An 18,669-nucleotide genomic window follows, 5' to 3' on the forward strand; every position below is an offset into this window, starting at 1 on the left:
AAACCGCGATGAAATTCACATTCTGACTGACTGACTGAATGATGAATGGATGAATGAATACTTTATTGTCACATGACAAGTCACAGTGAAATTCCTTGCCTGCACACCCCAAGATATACAAATAGTCACTGCATAAAGGGCGGCGGCAAAGTTACAAAGCATCCCGCGTCAGCTCCTCCTTTGTTCCTCCCCCCCCCCCCCCACCCCCACCCCCACCCCCGGCAGCGGCGTCCTCAATCCACGTGGTCCGTCCTCGTCCGTCGGTCGGCGCCCTCGTCGATCGCCGCACCGAACCTCTCCATTGTCGCCTCTGGGTCCCCTCCTCCCGACGCCTCATGCTGCGCTACAATCTGGAACCGCCATGAGGGGGGGGAGGGGAGGGGGAAGACGATGGAGGACCTGGCGTGGGGGGACCGCCGTGGTGGGGAGGGGGGAATAACATCGGATGACCCGGCACGGGATACTTTGTCACCGCCTATGTGGCGACTCTTTGCATACCTTGGATATGCAAAACAAAGAATATCACTGTGACCTGTCACATGTGACAATAAAGCATTCAATCATGCATTCATACATTCATTCTTGCATTCATTCATGCATTGAATTGTGCATTCAATCATGCATTCATTCCTTCTTGCATTCGTTCGTGCATTCAATCAATCATGCATTCATTCATGCATTCAATCATGCATTCATACATGCATTCATACATTCATTCATGCATTCATTCATGCATTCAATCAATCATGCATTCATTCATTCATGCATTCAATCATGCATTCAATCATGCATTCAATCAATCATGCATTCATTCATTCATGCATTCAATCATGCATTCAATCATGCATTCATTCATTCGTGCATTCAATCATGCATTCATTCTGGCATGCTAACATTATCGCGGCATGCTTGTTTTCACCAGTTCTCGTCTTGCTGTTCGTGATATGGATGAAACGCAGGGATAAAGAACGGCAAACAAAACAACTTCTAATCGACCCAGAGGATGACGTGAGGGACAATATCCTGAAATACGATGAGGAGGGTGGTGGTGAGGAGGATCAGGTAAGGCAGCACTTTAATTCTGTCAGTGGAGATATAAACCACATGTACAGCCTAGAGATACGGTGTGTAAACAGGCCCATTGGCCCAGTGAGTCCACAACCACCATCGATCACCCGTACACTGTGTAAACAGGCCCATTGGCCCAGTGAGTCCACAACCACCATCGATCACCCGTACACTTGTTCCACGTTATCCCACATTTCCATCTTACACATTGGGGGCAGAAGCCAATTAACCAGCAAACCCACACATCTTTGGGATGAAGGAGGAAACCGAAGCACCCGGAGAAAACCCACGCGGTCACGGGGAGATCGTTCAAACTCCGCACAGACAGCACCTGTAGTCAGGGTCTTTGGCGCTGTGGGGCAGCAGCTCTACCGCTGTGCCATTGTGCACTGTCCTAATCGGAATGCATTCCTGAGTAAACATGTGTGATGGATATTATTCCACGTGCTCGTGAAAGAGAAAAAGTTGTGGTTCACAAAAATTCAGTGAAGTGTCCTTTTTGAAAAACATTGGTTAAGATCAACAAGGAAGTCAAAGGCTCTGAACATATTAAAAAGGCACAAAGTGCTGGAGTAAGTCAGCAGGTCAGGGTGAATTTCTGGAGAACATGGATAGGGGACATTTCGGTTTGGGACCCTTTTTCAGACTGAGGAAGAGTCCCAAACCGAAACATCACCTACCCATGTTCTCCAGAGATGCTGCCTGACCCCCCCCCCCCCCCCCCCCCCCAATGTTACTCCAGCACTTTGTAACTTTCTTTTGTAAACCAGCATCTACAGTTCCTTCTGTCTCATGTTAATTTCCTTGTCTCCCTTTACATACTCAACTGGTAGCTCAGCGGGTCAGGCAGCAACTCTGGAGAACATGGATAGGTGACATTTCGGGTCAGGATCCTTCTTCAGACTGATTGTGTGGGGGGGGGGGGGGGAGGGAGAAGGCTGGAGGGGCAGGACATGCCTGGCAGGTAGTAGGTTGATGCAGGTGAGGGAGGTTTTTCACGGGCAGATGGTGGACAAAGACAAGAGATGAAAAGACGGAAGTTGTGAGGCAAAAGGATCGAAGAATTGCGAATTGTGAAGCTAGAGGAAAGGGTGGGGAGAAATGGGTGCGGGTCCAGGTGGGACACAGGGGAGAACTAATATATTATTTGTTGCAGTGTATCATCTACTCTGATCCAAGTTCAATTTTGTTTTCTCCAGTTCATTGCTTTTGTTTTAACGATTTGCAGAAATGAAAAAGGTTTACTGGAGAAAATGATTGTGCAGAATTCAGTGCGTGACCTGCATTTGACCTGGGTAGTGGTGTTAGTGAAGCAGAAGTGGTACATCTTTAAACTGATTTTATCACCGAGGAAGCAGCCAGCCACCACATTTCAGTGATAGATTCTGAAGTAGATTGTCACACTGATATTCACTGCAGCGTGGTATTAACACGCCGGAATAATTGCAAGGTTGAGCTTTTCGTTTTATCAACATGGACGTTCTAGGAAAGTAGCACGCAGTTAACTGCAGGTTTGGCAATCCCATGCTTGCATTTGCAAATGCAAGGATGTTGCCAGGACAAGGGCCTGAACTATAGGGAATGGTTGAGCAGGCTCGGACATTATTCCTTGGAGTGCAGGAGGATGAGGGGTGATCTTATAGAGGTGTATTGAAGTCGTGAGAGGAATAAATGGGGTAAATGCCCAGAGCATTTTAGCCAGACTATGGGAATCAAAAACCAGAGGTCGTAGGTTTGAGGTGAGGAGGAAAAGGTTTAACAGAAGAGCTGAGGGGCAACTGTTTTACGCAAAGGGTGGTGGGGATTGGAACGAGCTGCCGGAGGAGGTAGTTGAGGCAGGTACTATCGCAACATTTAAGAAACGGTTAGACACGTCGTGAGAATTAAAAAAAACTTTAGTATTAGCTCAGTTTAGTTTATTGTCACGTGTACTGAGAGGTACAGTGAAAAGCAATTGTTGCGTGCTATCGAGTCAGCAGAAAGACAATACACAATTACAATCTATCCATTTACAGTGTATAGTGCAAGGTAAAGCCAGCAAAGTCCGATCAAGGATAGTCCGAGGATCACCAATGAGGCAGATCACAGTTCAGGACTGCTCTCTGGTTGTGGTAGGATGATTCAGTTGATTCAATTAGACAACTAAAGTATTACTTATGAACAGGAGTGATTTCAGCTTCTTGCAATTCTAAAATAGGAGTGCATGTGCAACAAAGGTTTGGATCCATTGTTAATATGTTCTGAAGAATCTCAGCAACATTCTAAGCATGTTCCAAATATAACCTTCTGTTAAATGAACAACAGATGCCAATGGCTTCTCACCAAACTCTGCACTTGTTACGAATGAAAATAAATTTAAATAGAAATTATTTTTATTCTCACGATCAGCAAGTAACACTGCATCCAAGCGAATTTAAACTAATTCAAATTAGCGTAAGACAAAAGTAAAATGGCATTGATAATTCAGAAAGCTGAGTTGCAGGGAATGAAACAAAATTAATTAAATCGATGCTTGTTAATTGTTCTTTAAGCGAAAAGTGCTTGAATCTACCCATTTATTTTCTGACCAGGTAATGAGTTTTGACTCCAACAATCATTAGTTTATTAAAAAAATTCTGGCTATATATTTTAAGTGTCATCCAAACTCAATCCTGTTTTGCCCTTTTGCTATCAGTCCAATTTGAATGTTAATTGGAGAGACATTGTATTTTAATAGATTGTATTAAAAATGCTAACACTACCAATATCACACCACTGACAAATACTGTTTTAGATATAACTAGATATTTTGTTTAGTGGTGTTATATAAATTGCCTGACAGTTGCTGATTTTGACAGACAAGAAATATGGACTTGACCTATGAAATGACATTATTTGTAGCTGATAGTTGAATAATTATTCATTATTAATTTCGGGTCTCGACCCGAAACGTCACCCATTCCTTCTCTCCCGAGATGCTGCCTGACCCGCTGAGTTACTCCAGCATTTTGTGTCTACCTTCAATGGAAGGGATATTGTTTTTCATGATGGTCTGGACTACGCTCATATTTCTTGCGATCTTGTATAGAGCTGTTCCCAAACCAGGCTGTGATGCATCCCGATAAGATGCTTCCTACGGCACATCTTTAGAAGTCGGTGAGGATTGTCGATGACATGTAGAACTTGCTAACCTTCTAAGGAAGTAGAGGTGTTGGTGTTCCTTCTTAGCCATATCTTCAATGCGGCTGGTGTGGGACAAATTGCTAGCTATATTTATTCCTAGAAACTTGAAGCTTTAGACCATCTCTAGTTCGGCACCATCAATGTAGAGCACAGATTCTATAATGACAGCACAGATTCAAGGAGGTAGCTCATCATCACGTTCTCAAGGGTATTTAGGAAAAGGCAATAAATGCTGACCTCACAAGTGACACCATATCTTGCAAAGTGAAATTTTTTAAAAGTACTAAACAACCGCATTAAATCGAAACAACACATTCTTTTTAATCTTTTACTTTCCAAGTCAAGTACAAAATTAGTAACTCTGCACTTAGACTATTTGTATTGGAGAAAAAGAATTACTGAGTCTTGCTTGCCAAAACCGCCAATATTGTCACGATTTAATTTAAAAGACTCTGGCACCACTTCCTTCAAAATCAAACACAACTGTTTTGCCAAAGCAATGTGTACATTGCAGATAGCTGTTGCTGAAAAGACTAACAGTGTGGAATCATTCTTATTTCCAATGTCTATGCAGTGCGACTTGTTTTCCTGCTGCATATGGATACCATTATTGGATAGCTTACTTGGAGAACATCCATGAATTATAATTAAATGCAGACAGGGTGAAGGAGAGTAGACACAAAATGCTGGAGTAACTCAGCGGATCAGGCAGCATCTCAGGAGAGAAAGAATGGGTGACGTTTCGGGTCTCCCATTCCTTCTCTCCTGAGATGTTGCTTGACCCGCTGAGTTACTCCAGCATTTTGTGTCTACCTTCGATTTAAACCAGCATCTACAGTTATTTTCTTTCAGGGTGAAGGGGAGAGTGCATCCAATAGGCAAAAGCATTAAACAATGTAGATGTATTTGCATTTGGGCAATTAGGCAGCGCAAATGAGAGGAAGTTTACACCTTGCACACTTTTATTTTATTTAATTTAATCTGTGAGGGTGCGATAATCTACAATGCTTTTGTAGAAAGAGCAGATTTATAATCATTATTAACTACAGTTCCAAGTGGTAAGTTCCAGGAAAAAGCCACCCAAAAAAAAAGCAAAACTGGATGAGATGAAACACTTATAGTTTTTTGAAAGTTGATAGCGCTTAAAATGGAAAAGTCACTCGGTCCAGATGGAATGCCTTCAAAGATGAATAAAGTACAGATGCAAAATGTAGATGTTCTGGTAGTAATCTTCAAATCTTACTGGAAAATTGGAGGTTTAGAGTTTAGAGATACAGTATGGAAACAAACCATTCGGCCCAACAAGTCCGCACCAGCCATCGATCATCCATTCGCAATAGTTCAATAGTCCTTTATTGTCACATGTACCCTGAGGTACAATGGAATTTGATTTTACCATACATTCATACCTAAAAAAGCAACAAGATACAAAGTTACATTAAAATTAAACATAAACAGCGTGTGAGAATCCCCAGGACACACAGCAAAAGCAGAGACCCATAGCGATTAGTCCAATGTCCGGGCCACACACACACACGCTCCTTCACCGTGATGTGACCAGAGTTGTACCGACCGGTGTCACTCTCTCTGCTGTCCCTGTCCTCCCGAATAGTCAGAAAGCCGTTCGCACTCGGACCAGACCCCAGCACGCTCCCGTGGCACGCCGTCCCCGCAAACACCGAGACCACCGCACGCACAGCAATCCCTCCGAGTCCCCACCAACGCAGGCAGCGTCCACCTTGCTTTCAGTGGCCTCGCATTCCTCCCTGTGATGGAAGGCGAATAACTTTTACCTTCTTCCTCCCTTTCTCCCGGGGTCGGGGCGATCGAAACAACTGCAGTCGGGGGCGATCGAAGCTCCCGCTGTCGGCGATTGAAGTCCCCGCAACAGGGCGATCGAAGCTCCCGCGATCGGGGCGGTCGAAGCTCCTGCCGCTGGAGCTCCCGAAGTCGGTCGCTAACAAAGGGACCGCCAGCTCCACGATGTTAGGCCGCAGTGCGGACGGAGATACGACACGGAAAAAGTCGCATCTCCATCGGGGGAAGAGATTTTAAAAATTGCACTAGGAGCAATTAACAGAAGCCGATTAACCTACAGACCCGCACGTCTTTGGGAGGTGGGAGGAAACCGGAGAATCCGGGGGAAACCCACGCGGTCACAGGGTGAGCGTGCAAACTCCACCCAGACAGAGCCCGCGGTCAGGATGGAACCGGGGCTTCTGTCGCTGTGAGGCCACAGCTCTGCCAGCAGTGCCACTGTGCCACCAGTGATCCAGAGAACGAATCATTCAAGAGAGAGCTAGATAGAGCTCTTAAGGATAGCGGAGTCGGGGGGTATGAGGAGAAGGCAGGAACGGTGTACTGATTGAGAATGATTAGCCATGATCACATTGAATGGCAGTGCTGACTCCTGCACCTATTATCTAATGTCTATTGAATCAGTTGCCGTACTGTGCTGCTGTTCAACGAGCCCTCTGATCAGAAATGGCAACATTTATTCGCTCAAGTGGGCAGAGAGACGTGGTTTTCACTTACAATTTTGTGAGAATTGCTTCAAAACCATGCGATGTACACATGAGATAATCCTTAACTGCATCTATTGACTTTAGTTATTTGGGTTTCGTTTATTGTCACGTGTACCAAAGCACAGTGAAAAGCTTTTGGTGGGTGCTAACCAGTCAGCTGAAAGACTATACATGATTACAATCGATCCATTCACAGTGTACAGACACATGATAAGGGAATAACGTCAATAACGTTTAGTGCAAGATATAGACCTGTACAGTCCAATCAAAGATAGTCCAAGGGTTACCAATAAGGTAGTGGTAGTTCAGGACTGCTCTTTAGTTGTTGGTAGGATGGTTCAGTTGCCTGATAACAGCTGGGAAGAAACAGTCCCTGAATCTGGAGGTGTGCGTTTTCACACTTCAACACTTTTTGCCTGGTGGGAGAGGGGAGAAGAGGGAGTGGTCAGGGTGTGACTTGTCCTTGATTATGCTGTTGGACATGGCGAGGCAGCGTGAGGCATACATTAGTATTATTAGTATTTTGGGGATAGTCTTAGACCAGAGAAACCAAAACTTGTGATGACAAGCAATTGGTGAGCATGTTATAGATGTTATGTTTCTAAATTTATAAGGCAAACAACTGTGTTGAAATTGGATAACTGTCTTTTCTCAAAGGTTTCTGCAGATCTTTAATTGCAGATTCAGATTATTCATAGAACCTTTGCAAATGATTATTGGAAGATAATCAAAGACGTACAGGTATGTAGGTTAATTGGCTGGGTAAATGTAAAAATTGTCCCTAGTGGGTGTAGGATAGTGTTAATGTACGGGGATCGCTGGGCGGCACGGACTTGGTGGGCCGAAAAGGCCTGTTTCCGGCTGTATATATATGATATGATATGATATGATATGATAAGATGTAAAGTAATATTTTCCAGAGTCCCGACCCGAAACGTTACCTATCCATGTTCTCCAGAGATGTTCTCTGTTCTCCATGTTCTCCAGAGAGTCTGAGGAAGGGTCTCGACCCGAAACGTCACCCATTTCTTCTCTCCTGAGATGCTGCCTGACCTGCTGAGTTACTCCAGCATTTTGTAAAGTAAATATCTTCGATTTGTACCAGCATCTGCAGTTATTTTCTTACACTACATGTTCTCCAGAGATGTGACTTGACTTGCTGAGTTACTCCAACGCTTTGTGTCCTTTTTCTCCAGGATCAGCTAGGTCCATTTAAGAAGACCTTTCATTACTTGTTAGAATTAGGCCATTCGGCCCATCGAGTCGACATCACCATTCAATCATGGCTGATCTCTGCCTCCTAATCCCATTCTCCTGCCTTCCTCCCATTACCCTTGACACCCGTTCTAATCAAGAATTTATTGGCTTGAGAAAAATCGAGGCCAGCATGGCTTTCTGGAAATAGTAACAACATTGATCTGTTGAAGATTCCTCGTTGACAAAACAATTTGCACAAATTAAATGGCTCAACTGGGAGAGCTGCTTCCTCACAGGGCCAGAGACCCCGGTTCGATCCTGACCTCGGGTGCTGTCTGTGTGGAGTTTTGCACGTTCAGCCTGTGACTGCATGGGTGCTCCAGTTTCCTCCCACAGGGTGTGGGTTTATTAGGTAAATTGGCCTCTGTAAATTGCCCCTCATGTGCAGGGAGTGGATGCAAAAGTGGAATAACATGGAACTAGCTGGAATGGGTGATCAGTGGTTGGGGTAGACTCGATGGGCTGAAGGGCCTGTTTCAATGCTGTATCTTTCAATCAATCAATTAAGTACGAGCAAGGTATGTTCCATCAATACTTGAGAACTGTAAGTGCAGAGAGCACTTACAAGTGCACTTCACAACATGAGTGCTGACTAATGAAACCATTCTGATCCAATTCTACATAAAGGTTTATGAATTAAATTTGCTTGTGGAACTATATAGAGTGATGGAACTGAGGAGGGCAATGTTCATTTAATTTTTTTCCTAGTACTTTAGGGAATAATCAATTGATTGGGATTAAAGAAACATTTGTTCAACGTTTCATTTATTTGATCATCTTGCTTTAGGTGTCAAAATTTTGAGCAAGAATTGCTTCAGCAATTAGAAAGAATAAACATTTTCAGTCACTGCATGAGGCAAAATAGACACTGAATCAAGGTAGACACAAGGAATAGCAGATGTTGGTTTACAATAAGAGACACAAACTGCTACAGTAACTCAAGTCACATCTCTGGAGAACCCTCAGACTATCCTTGATCGGACTTTGCTGGCTTTACCCTGCACTAAACATTATTCCCTTATCACGTATCTATACACTGTAAATTGATTGATTGTAATCATGTATTTCTTTCTGCTGACTGGTTAGCACGCAACAAAAGCTTTTCACTGTACCTCGGTACACGTGGCAATAAACTAAACTGAAACTGAGAATGGGGGTTGAGAGGGAAGGATAAATCAGCCATGATTGAATGGGGGAGTAGACTTGATGGGCTGAATGGCCTAATTCTGCGCCTTTATGAACCTAAGAGTCTACTCCGCCATTCTATCATGGCTGACAACATAGAGACAGTAGGACGATTTTTAAAATGGCCATGACTTGGTAGAACATTGGGTGTCAGTGAACAATGACCAAAGCCATGTTTTTTTAAAGTTTAGTTTAGAGATGCAGCGCGGAAACAGGTCCTCCGTCTGCCCTGTCCACGATCCCCGCACACTAGCACTATCCTACGCACACTAGGGAGAATTTACAATTACACCAAGCCAATTAGCCTACAAACCTGTACGTCTTTGGAGTGTGGGAGGAAACACCCAAAGAAAATCCACGCAGGTCACGGGGAGAAAGTACAAACTCCGTACGGACAGCACCCGTAGTCAGGATCGAACCCGGGTCGCTGGCGCTGTGAGGCAGCAACTCTACCCCGCCGCGCCACCGTGCCGACCCATATGTAGACATGGTAGAGAAAGTTTCCAAGAATAGCTCAGTGGACATGTTTTCCAAGGTGACCCGACAGAACCGAGAGTTATAATCATTAATACAGATCCTTTAGTACAATTGGATCAGTAAGAGCATAATCAAGTTAGAGCAGTCCTGATGACCTGAACAATGAGAAGCAGTGGAGGAGGAGAGTTGGTGTTCCCATGAATTAAAGGGATAAAATTAGTCACGTCACCTCTCCCACATCTTCATGTAAAACAGCTGCTAAACGCTGCTGCTAAATAACTCGCTCATCAGACGAAGCTAATCTTTCTGTCGCCAATTGCCAGCCTGTGTTTTTGGAATTAAATCTCAATTACAGTACGCTGATGGCTCCAGACTCAAACATGGATGATGCAGAGTTCCCCATTAATAAGAGGCGATTCGTTCAACTTGGACTGCACACCTTTCTGTTCTCGGAGCTCCCCACTTTGAGATAGATCAGCAACTATGTATGGATTTCAATCATATTAAGTTATTAACTCCAATGATACGCTGGGATCTAGACGCCAAGACAGACACAAATTGCTGGAGTAACTCAGCGGGACAGGCAGCATCTCTGGAGAGAAGGAATGGGTGACGTTTCGGGTCGAGACCCTTCTTCAGACTACACGCCTAGATTTTCTTTAGTTTCGTTTAGAGATACAGTGTGGAAACAGCCCCTTCGCCCCACCGAGTCCGCGCCAACCAGCGATCCCCACACACTAACACTATCCTGCCTTGACCCAAAACGTCACCTATTCCTTTTCTCCAGAGTTGCGACCTGCCCCGCTGAGTTACTCCAGCGTTTTGTGTCTATCATCGGTGTGAACCAGCATCTGCAGTTCCTGCTTACACACTTCTCATACTAATCTAATTTATTGCTCTGGTTCATGTTAGTTAATTAGTTTCTCGTTAGCAATTTTTGACAGAAAGTTGCGAGTTGAAAATTAGATACAGTTGAATTACCCTTGTTCACGTTGCTAGTACCTGACCCCTCAGGTGTTTTACCTTTATATTGTAAACCTTATGGGAAAATACCATGAGTATCTGAAAATGGGTTTTCTTCCTTGCCTGTTTCAACATGGACTATGTGTTATATCCACCGATCAGACAAAACATTATGACCTGATGAGGCAAAACATTATGACCACCTGCCTAATATGCTGTTGGTCCTCCGTGTGCAGCCCCATACGCAGCAGGGTGCGATGCACTGTGCATTGTGACACATTCCTCCCGTGACCACCATTAAAATTTTCTGTGACTTGTGCCGCAGTAGACCTTCTGTTGCTTCAGACCAGACGGGATAGCCTTCGTTGCCCTCACGCATCGATGAGCCTTGGGCGCCCAACACCCTGTCGCCGGTTTGTGGTTTGTCCCTCCTCGGACCACTGTCGGTAGGTACTCACCACTGCTGACCAGGAGCACACCACAAGCCTTGCCGTTTCAGAGATGCTCTGACCCAGTCGTCTGGCCATAACAATTTGGCCCTTGTCAAAGTCGCTCAGGTCTTTACTCCTGCTCATTTCTCCTGCTTCCAACACATCAACTTCAAAAACAGACTACTCACGCTGCCTAATATATCCCACCCCTTGACAGGTCCCATTGTAACAAGATAACCAATGTTAATCACTTCACCTGTCAGTGGTCATAATGTTTTGGCTGATCGGTGTATTCTAGAATTGCACTTTATTTTTACCTGTTGGAAATAACTGAACAATAGTTTTTTCCTGGGGAGTTCTCGTGTACTGATATTTTGTTCAAAAGAACAATGAAGAGATGAGAATGCCAAACACGATCACTCTGTTCATGTGCAGGCCCAAAGATACTAGAGGAACAAGATGGACCACTTCATTGAAATCGCCTATACTGAAGGAGCGTAATGTCCGCCATTTTAGTAGGCAAAACCCGCCGTCCGTTAAGCCTCTCGCAGTGTAATCAGTGTTTTGGGGGAACAGTATGTGTGATGATACCATTAAAATGCAGAATGTATCACATCTATCAATTCACAGATTTTTGTTATTTTTCTTTTTAAATGTTTCCGCATGTTTTGCCTACTAAAATGGCGCCATGACTTACTACGTTTTTTAGGGTCGAGTGGTCTATCTTGTTCCTCTAGTATCTTTGTGCAGGCCTTTGCAAGACTTGCAAGATGGCATATCAATGCCATCTCCTTGCCAACTCATTCTCCATCACAAACATTTTAGTTTAGTTTAGTTTAGAGATACAGCACTGAAACAGGCCCTTCGGTCCACCGAGTCCGCGCCGACCAGCGATCCCTGCACATTAGCACTATCCTGCACACTAGGGACAATTTACCATTTATACCAAGCCAATTAACCTACAAACCTGTACGTCTTTAGAGTGTGGGAGGAAACCGAAGATCTCGGAGAAAACCCACATGGTCACGGGGAGAACGTACAAACTCCGTACAGACAGCGCCCGTAGCCGGGATTGAACCTGCGTCTCTGGTGCTGAAAGTGCCGTAAGGCGGCAACTCTACCGCTGCGCCACCGTGCCGCCCATTTTGCCAGTCGCCAATGTTAGGTAGCCGCACCGACATCCCAGTAGTGACTAACGTCCGTTTAAAACCAACTTTATTCACTTTTCGCATTTGCCATTTCCATTATATTTATTGTTGGTTTTAATATATTTCCTGTAACAGGGATATAGGATTAATTCCATTTTATTAATTGCGTTATTACAAGGACTTGAAGATGATTGCATTGCTGAGTGTTATTCTGTGCCGACCATTGAGCTAAAAGTGGTCAAGTTGAACTTGAACGCGAAGTAAATTCCACAAGATGACTGCACTGGGATTTGTTAGCGTCGGGTTTTGATTGTTAGTTTAATATTCCAGCCGTGGATGATTATCTTAGCATAAAATTATAATTCTTTGAGTCCCATTGCGCTCTTGCAATGCACAAGCCACTCTTCTCCTCTCCTCTCCTCTCATTTCAAGGCTGGTATGCCACCAAACCTCAAATGCTGCCAGATTTTGTAATGCACCTTATTAATCTCAGCAGAGGTGCTTGAGGCGGGATGAATTCACCTATAGAAATTCCATCGTACCATATTTACGGGGCCAATATTCCTACTCTCTTCACAAATAAAGCTATTAAATGTGTGAAACCAAGTGGGTGGGGGGGGGGGGGGTGGGGGTGGGAACTGCATGCTAATTCTTCAATTCCATTTTGCACAAGTTCCTTCAAGGCTTTTGTGGAGCTGATGCACGAATGCATAATTCGCACAAAAATATGTTGAAAGGGTTTGGTTGAGTTTAGTTTCAGAGATACAGGGAGGAAACAGGCCCCTCGGCCCCACCGAGTCCGCGCCCACCAGCGATCCCCGCACATTAACACTATCCTTACACACACTAGGGACATTTAATATTTTTACCGGAAGCATATTAACTTACAGACGTCTTTTGGAGTGTGGGAGGAAACCGGGGCTCCCGGGTATAGCCCAAGCAGATCACAGGGAGAATGTACAAACTCCGTACAGACAAGCACCCATAGGCTGGATCGATCCCGGGTCTCTGGCGCTGTCAGGCAGCAACTCTACCGCTGCGCCACTGGCTGCTGAGAAATGCAAGGGTTAATTTTCATCTGCAGTCCGGGAGTTAACTACTGCGGTTAAAAAAAATGTGTTGGAAGGATCTTCAGATTACTGGTTCATACCGAAGATAGACACAAAATGCTGGAGTAACTCAACTGGTCAGGCAGCATTTCTGGAGAAAAAGAATAGGTGACGTTTCTGCTCGCCCGTTCAACCTTCTTCAGGCTGAAAGTAGAGGTGTGGGGGAGTAAAATGGAGGTGAAGAAAGGTCAGAACAAATCAGGGCTGGCAATGACCTCAGAAAGGGTGGAGACCATAATGGCCCATTGTTGGCTGAGGAAGGTGTGATAACAAGGATGTGAACAGTGGTGCTGGCAGTATGACGAGGTTAGGGGAGAGAGATGAGGGGAGGGATTGTAGGAGTTACTTGAAATGAGAGAAATCAATACTCACACCGCTAGGCTGTGAGCTGCCCAGGCGAAATATGAGGTGCTGCTCCTCCAATTTGCGTTTGGCCTCACTCTGACAGTGGAGGAGGCCCAGGACAGAAAGGTCCCTATGGGAATGGGAGGGGGAGTTAAAGTGTGTTTTGTTCAATGCATGTGTAATGTTGTTAGGATCTGTGGTGGGTCTCAGGGTTCAATTTAATTTGTGATCTGTGAGAATCGAGGTCCAAAGCCCGCAGGTTTGTGTCGGCCGGAACCAGGGGCCACGGTTTAAGAATAAAGGGTTGGCCATTTAGGACTGAGATGAGGTAAAACTTTTCCAGCCAGAGAGTTGTGAATCTGTGGAATTCTCTGCCACAGAAGGCAGTGGAGGCCAATTCACTGGACGTATTCAAGAGAGAGTTAGATTTTGCTCTTAGTGCTAACGGAATCAAGGGATTATGGGGAGAAAGCAGGAACGGGGTACTGATTCTGGATGATCAGCCATGATCATATTGAATGGCGGTACTGACTCGAAGGGCTGAATGGCCTCCTCCTGCACCTATTGTCTATGTTTCTATGTGTTCTGCAGGATTATGACCTAAGTCAGCTTCAGCAACCAGATGCACTAGATCCTGTGTTGGCCAAGACCGCGGGGATCAGGCGAGTGGACGAGCGGCCGATCGGAGCTGAACCCCAGTATCCCCTGCGCCCAACGATTCCACACCCTGGAGATATCGGAGATTTTATTAATGAGGTAATGTCTGGGCTAGAGCTGACTAATATCCAGTCCTGTGAGCAAACGTTGCGCGGAAGCAGAATCCCAAGTATGGTTGGGACTTTTAGACTTTGGAGATACAGCGCGGAAACAGGCCCTTCGGCACGCCGAGTCCGCGCCAACCAGCGATCACCCCGCACGCTAGCACTTTCCTACACACACGTGGGGACAATTTACAATTTTACCAAAGCCAATTAACCTGCAAACCAGCACGTCTTTGGAGTTTGGGAGGAAACCGGAGCGCCCGGAGAAAACCCACGCGGTCATGGGGAGAACGTACAAACTCCGCACAGACAGCGCCCGTGGTCAGGATCGAACCCCGGGCCCCCGGCGCCGTTAGGCACCAACTCTGCCGTGCCGCCGCCCCACGTCTGAAAAACTGACCGCATTGTCCCGTTGTGACACGTCGTTCACTTTGCTTTGAATGTTTTTTTTCCTGATCTTTTTTAACTCCCTCTGCAGGGTCTCAGAGCAGCAGATAACGATCCCACGGCACCACCCTATGACTCCTTGCTGGTGTTCGATTATGAAGGAAGTGGTTCGACTGCGGGCTCGGTCAGTTCCCTGAACTCTTCCAGCTCCGGAGGCCACGACTACGATTATCTCAACGACTGGGGACCGCGATTCAAGAAGTTAGCAGACATGTACGGCGGTGGCGATGACGACTAGCAAGCAGTGTGCTGTGCGCCAGAAGTTGAAGGAACTGTACAAAAGAGGCAGCTTTTTTCATTAATATTCCCTGCTGACCATAACATTTTTAGTGGTGTGTTAGGTTTTTTTTATTTTAGATCCTGAGCTGTTGGCATGAATGCTTGTTGTCTTTGCTGCATATTTTTGGTCAGTCAGCAGGAATATCGCTCGACATTTGCTTTACAACTAAAGAGGAAAGGAGCTCTTTATTAACTTGAATTTCTTAGTACAGAAGCACTGTTTTTAAAGTGCCTTTTTGGTACATTTTAACGGATTCCCTCAATCTCAGGAGTGATTAAAATTGAACCATATATAGATGATTCCTGCCCCCCCCCCCCCCCCCCACACACACACACTGGCTACAAAGAGAAAACGAAAGAATCAGTTTATTTCCACTCTGATTAAAGGACCGATTTTCCTTTTTTTTTTGCCTTTTAATCCCGTCGGTGTAAAATACATTAAAACAAAAACTGTACAGAAACACGTTTATTAACAACCACGTTTAAGTGAGCAGTCAGTGGCTAATCACATTGTACATGTCGAAAAGCTTAACTTTGAAAGTCTACTTGTCAAGCAGTGTAAAAATAAGGATGGGAAAGGAAATTCAGAAGGACTGGTTAGTCTTCATTAGTATTTGTCATTTTCTTTTAACATCCCAAAGTAGAATCAATGTCACATTAAACGTAATTTTTTTTAACATTTTTTTTTAACATTGATATCCATTTGGTTTTCTCACTCTAGCGTGTACATAATGTCACAGAGCTTGGAGCAAACTTCATCTGATTAATGTTATGTGTACAATTGGAGCTTTTTGTTTCTTTCTTTGCATGTTGTTTTATATTGAATCTCGCATGGCTGTGGTTGTTTCAAAAGAATGATTTCTTCTTGTGTTGTGTGTTCAACATTTCAACACAAATCATTGCACAGTTTAGAGGAAAACTTTTTTTGTAATGGTCAACAGCACAAATATTTTGTATCGTTGTTTGTACCATTTTGTACCAAATAAAAAAGGGAAGGTAGTCAAAGTTTTGAATGCGTGTCTCTAGTGCCACTGCAGTTATAGTTGAACCGAGTAACAGCTTTGCAAATGTATTGTGTACCAGAACAGAACTGGTGCATATGCTCATAGCCCCTCCGTGTTATTATAAATAAAGATCCCCTTTTAAAATACTGCCTTGTTCTCGGTTACTTTTAGTGCGTGCTATCTTTGGGATTCGATCGTACTGTATTGATTTAGTTTAGTTTAGAGATACAGCGCAGAAACAGGCCCTTCCACCTGCCGAGTCCACGCCGACCAGCGATCACCATCCTACGCGCTCAAGGGACAATTTGCAGCCTTTACCAAAGCCAATTAACCCGCAAAGCTTTTACGTCTTCGGAGTGTGGGAGGAAACCGGGGCACCGGGAGAAAACCCACGCGGTCACGGGGGAGAACGTACAAACCCCATGCAGTGAACTTATGGACTTCGTGCACTAATAATAATCTAAAAGACTGAACTACTTTGGATAGTTTGACACTGGGAAAGCTGGACTGAGTCGGTGGAGTACTGCGTCCAGTTTTGGTCACCCTGCTTTAGGGAAGGGTGTCGTTTAGCTGGAAAGAGTGCAGAGAGAATTCACGAGGATGTTGCCAGGTCTCGAGGACCTGAGCTACAGGGAGTTGCTGGTTAGGCTAGGACTCTATTTCTTGGAGCACAGGAGGCTGAGGTGTACGGAGGTGTATAAAATCATGAGGAGAATTGTTAGGGAGAATGCACTGAGTCTTTTACCCAGCCAGGGTAGGGGAATCAAGTACCTCAGATGTTTAAGGAAAGAATGGAAAGATTTAATAGGAACCTGAGAGGTAATTTTTTTGCCAACCTGAGAGGCTGGGGGGTATATGGAATGAGGTACATTAGTTAAGGCAGGTACATACAGCATTTCAAGGACAGATGTTGGGGGAGTCCAGAACAAGGGGCCACAGTTTAAGAATAAGGGGTAGGCCATTTAGAACGGAGATGAGGAAGAACTTTTTCAGTCAGAGAGTGGTGAAGGTGTGGAATTCTCTGCCTCAGAAGGCAGTGGAGGCCAGTTTGTTGGATGCTTTCAAGAGAGAGCAGGATAGAGCTCTTAAGGATAGCGGAGTGAGGGGGTATGGGGAGAAGGCAGGAACGGGGTACTGATTGAGAGTGATCAGCCATGATCGCATAGAATGGCCGTGCTGGCTCAAAGGGCTGAATGGCCTACTCCTGCACCTATTGTCTATTGTCTATTGATACAGAGATAGGAACGGTTTAGAGGGATACGGAACAAACGCAGGCAAATGGGACTAGCTGAGATGGGGCATCTTGGTTGGCATGTTTGTGTGCTCTATGGTTTTATGACTATGAATGTCCATTTTCCAAACTCATGTGTCCTCAATAGCTACAAACCATTGACTTAAATTATTTTTCAAAGTCAGCACATTAGGTAATGTTGCAGCTAGTTATGTGCAGATAGCTACAGGACATACTATTGTAGAAAGGCTCATGAATATAAATTATAATCTGTAAAATTATTTCATTGTTAATTGTCTCAGTCCCCAAATTAATGAGGAAAATGGCAGAGGTGAAGTAAAGTTTGTGTTAAATGATCATTCTCATTAAGGAAACATATGTTTGGTACACTTGTTCAATTTCTTGTTTGGAAGTCTCATAAAACTAAATTTTCCCTCGCATTTAGCTGGTTACATGTCTGATCTTTTTAAACACATTTTAAACAATACGATCACAATGGCACTATATACCAAGTCAATTATTTTAACGACTTGTGCTTAAATTCTAATTTTATTTTTAATTAATATCAGAACGTACTTTGAACAGCTGAAGTAAGTGCCAGATAATGTCAGGAGATGGGTAATTGCGGTTAACGTGGTTGAACTCTTTGTGTTGTCATAAAAAATATGTTCTCGTTTTACTAAAAATGCAGATATTAAACTGGTACATAAAGATGAAATAACTGGAGAATTGTGGACGCAGCCCAGACCATCACACAAACCAACCTCCCTTCCATTGACTCCATTTACACTTCACGCTACCTCAGCAAGGCCACCAGCACAATTAAGGACAAGTCACACCCTGGTCACTCCCTCTTCTCCCCGCTCCCAACAGGCAAAAGGGTACAAAAGTGTGAAAACGCACACCTCCAGATTCAGGGACAGTTTCCTCCCAGCTGGTATCAGACAACTGAACCGTCCTACCAACAACTAGAGAGCAGTGGTGAGCTACTATCTACCTCATTGGACACCCTCGGTCTTTCTTTGATCGTTCTTTATCTTGCACTAAACGTTATTCGCATTATTCCCTTTATCATGTCTTTGTACACTGTGGACGGCTCGATTGTAATCGTGTATTATCTTTCCGCTGACTGGTTAGCACGCAGAAAAAGCTTTTCACTGTGACAATTAAACAAACTCAAAACTCAATTCAACTGGCTGGAGAGAGTAACAAGAACCAGTTGGAGCTAAATCACTCAACCGAAGAGAATGCCAATTCAATTTACATTTAATTAAAAG

The 18,669-nt window shown here is 44.4% G+C and overlaps 1 protein-coding gene across 1 annotated transcript in view; it reads left to right on the top strand.

The window, feature by feature from the left end:
* Window positions 1-16,321, top strand: part of LOC144604515 (cadherin-4-like) — a 503,837-nt gene extending 487,516 nt beyond the window's left edge. Inside the window, 3 exon segments of the mRNA XM_078419021.1 lie at window positions 923-1,062; window positions 14,262-14,426; window positions 14,910-16,321. Coding sequence (XP_078275147.1) covers window positions 923-1,062; window positions 14,262-14,426; window positions 14,910-15,116 — 512 coding nt within the window. The 3' untranslated portion in view covers window positions 15,117-16,321.
* Window positions 16,322-18,669: the final 2,348 nt, after the last annotated feature.

Source organism: Rhinoraja longicauda, chromosome 22, assembly GCF_053455715.1.
Source record: "Rhinoraja longicauda isolate Sanriku21f chromosome 22, sRhiLon1.1, whole genome shotgun sequence".
Lineage (NCBI taxonomy): Eukaryota > Metazoa > Chordata > Chondrichthyes > Rajiformes > Arhynchobatidae > Rhinoraja > Rhinoraja longicauda.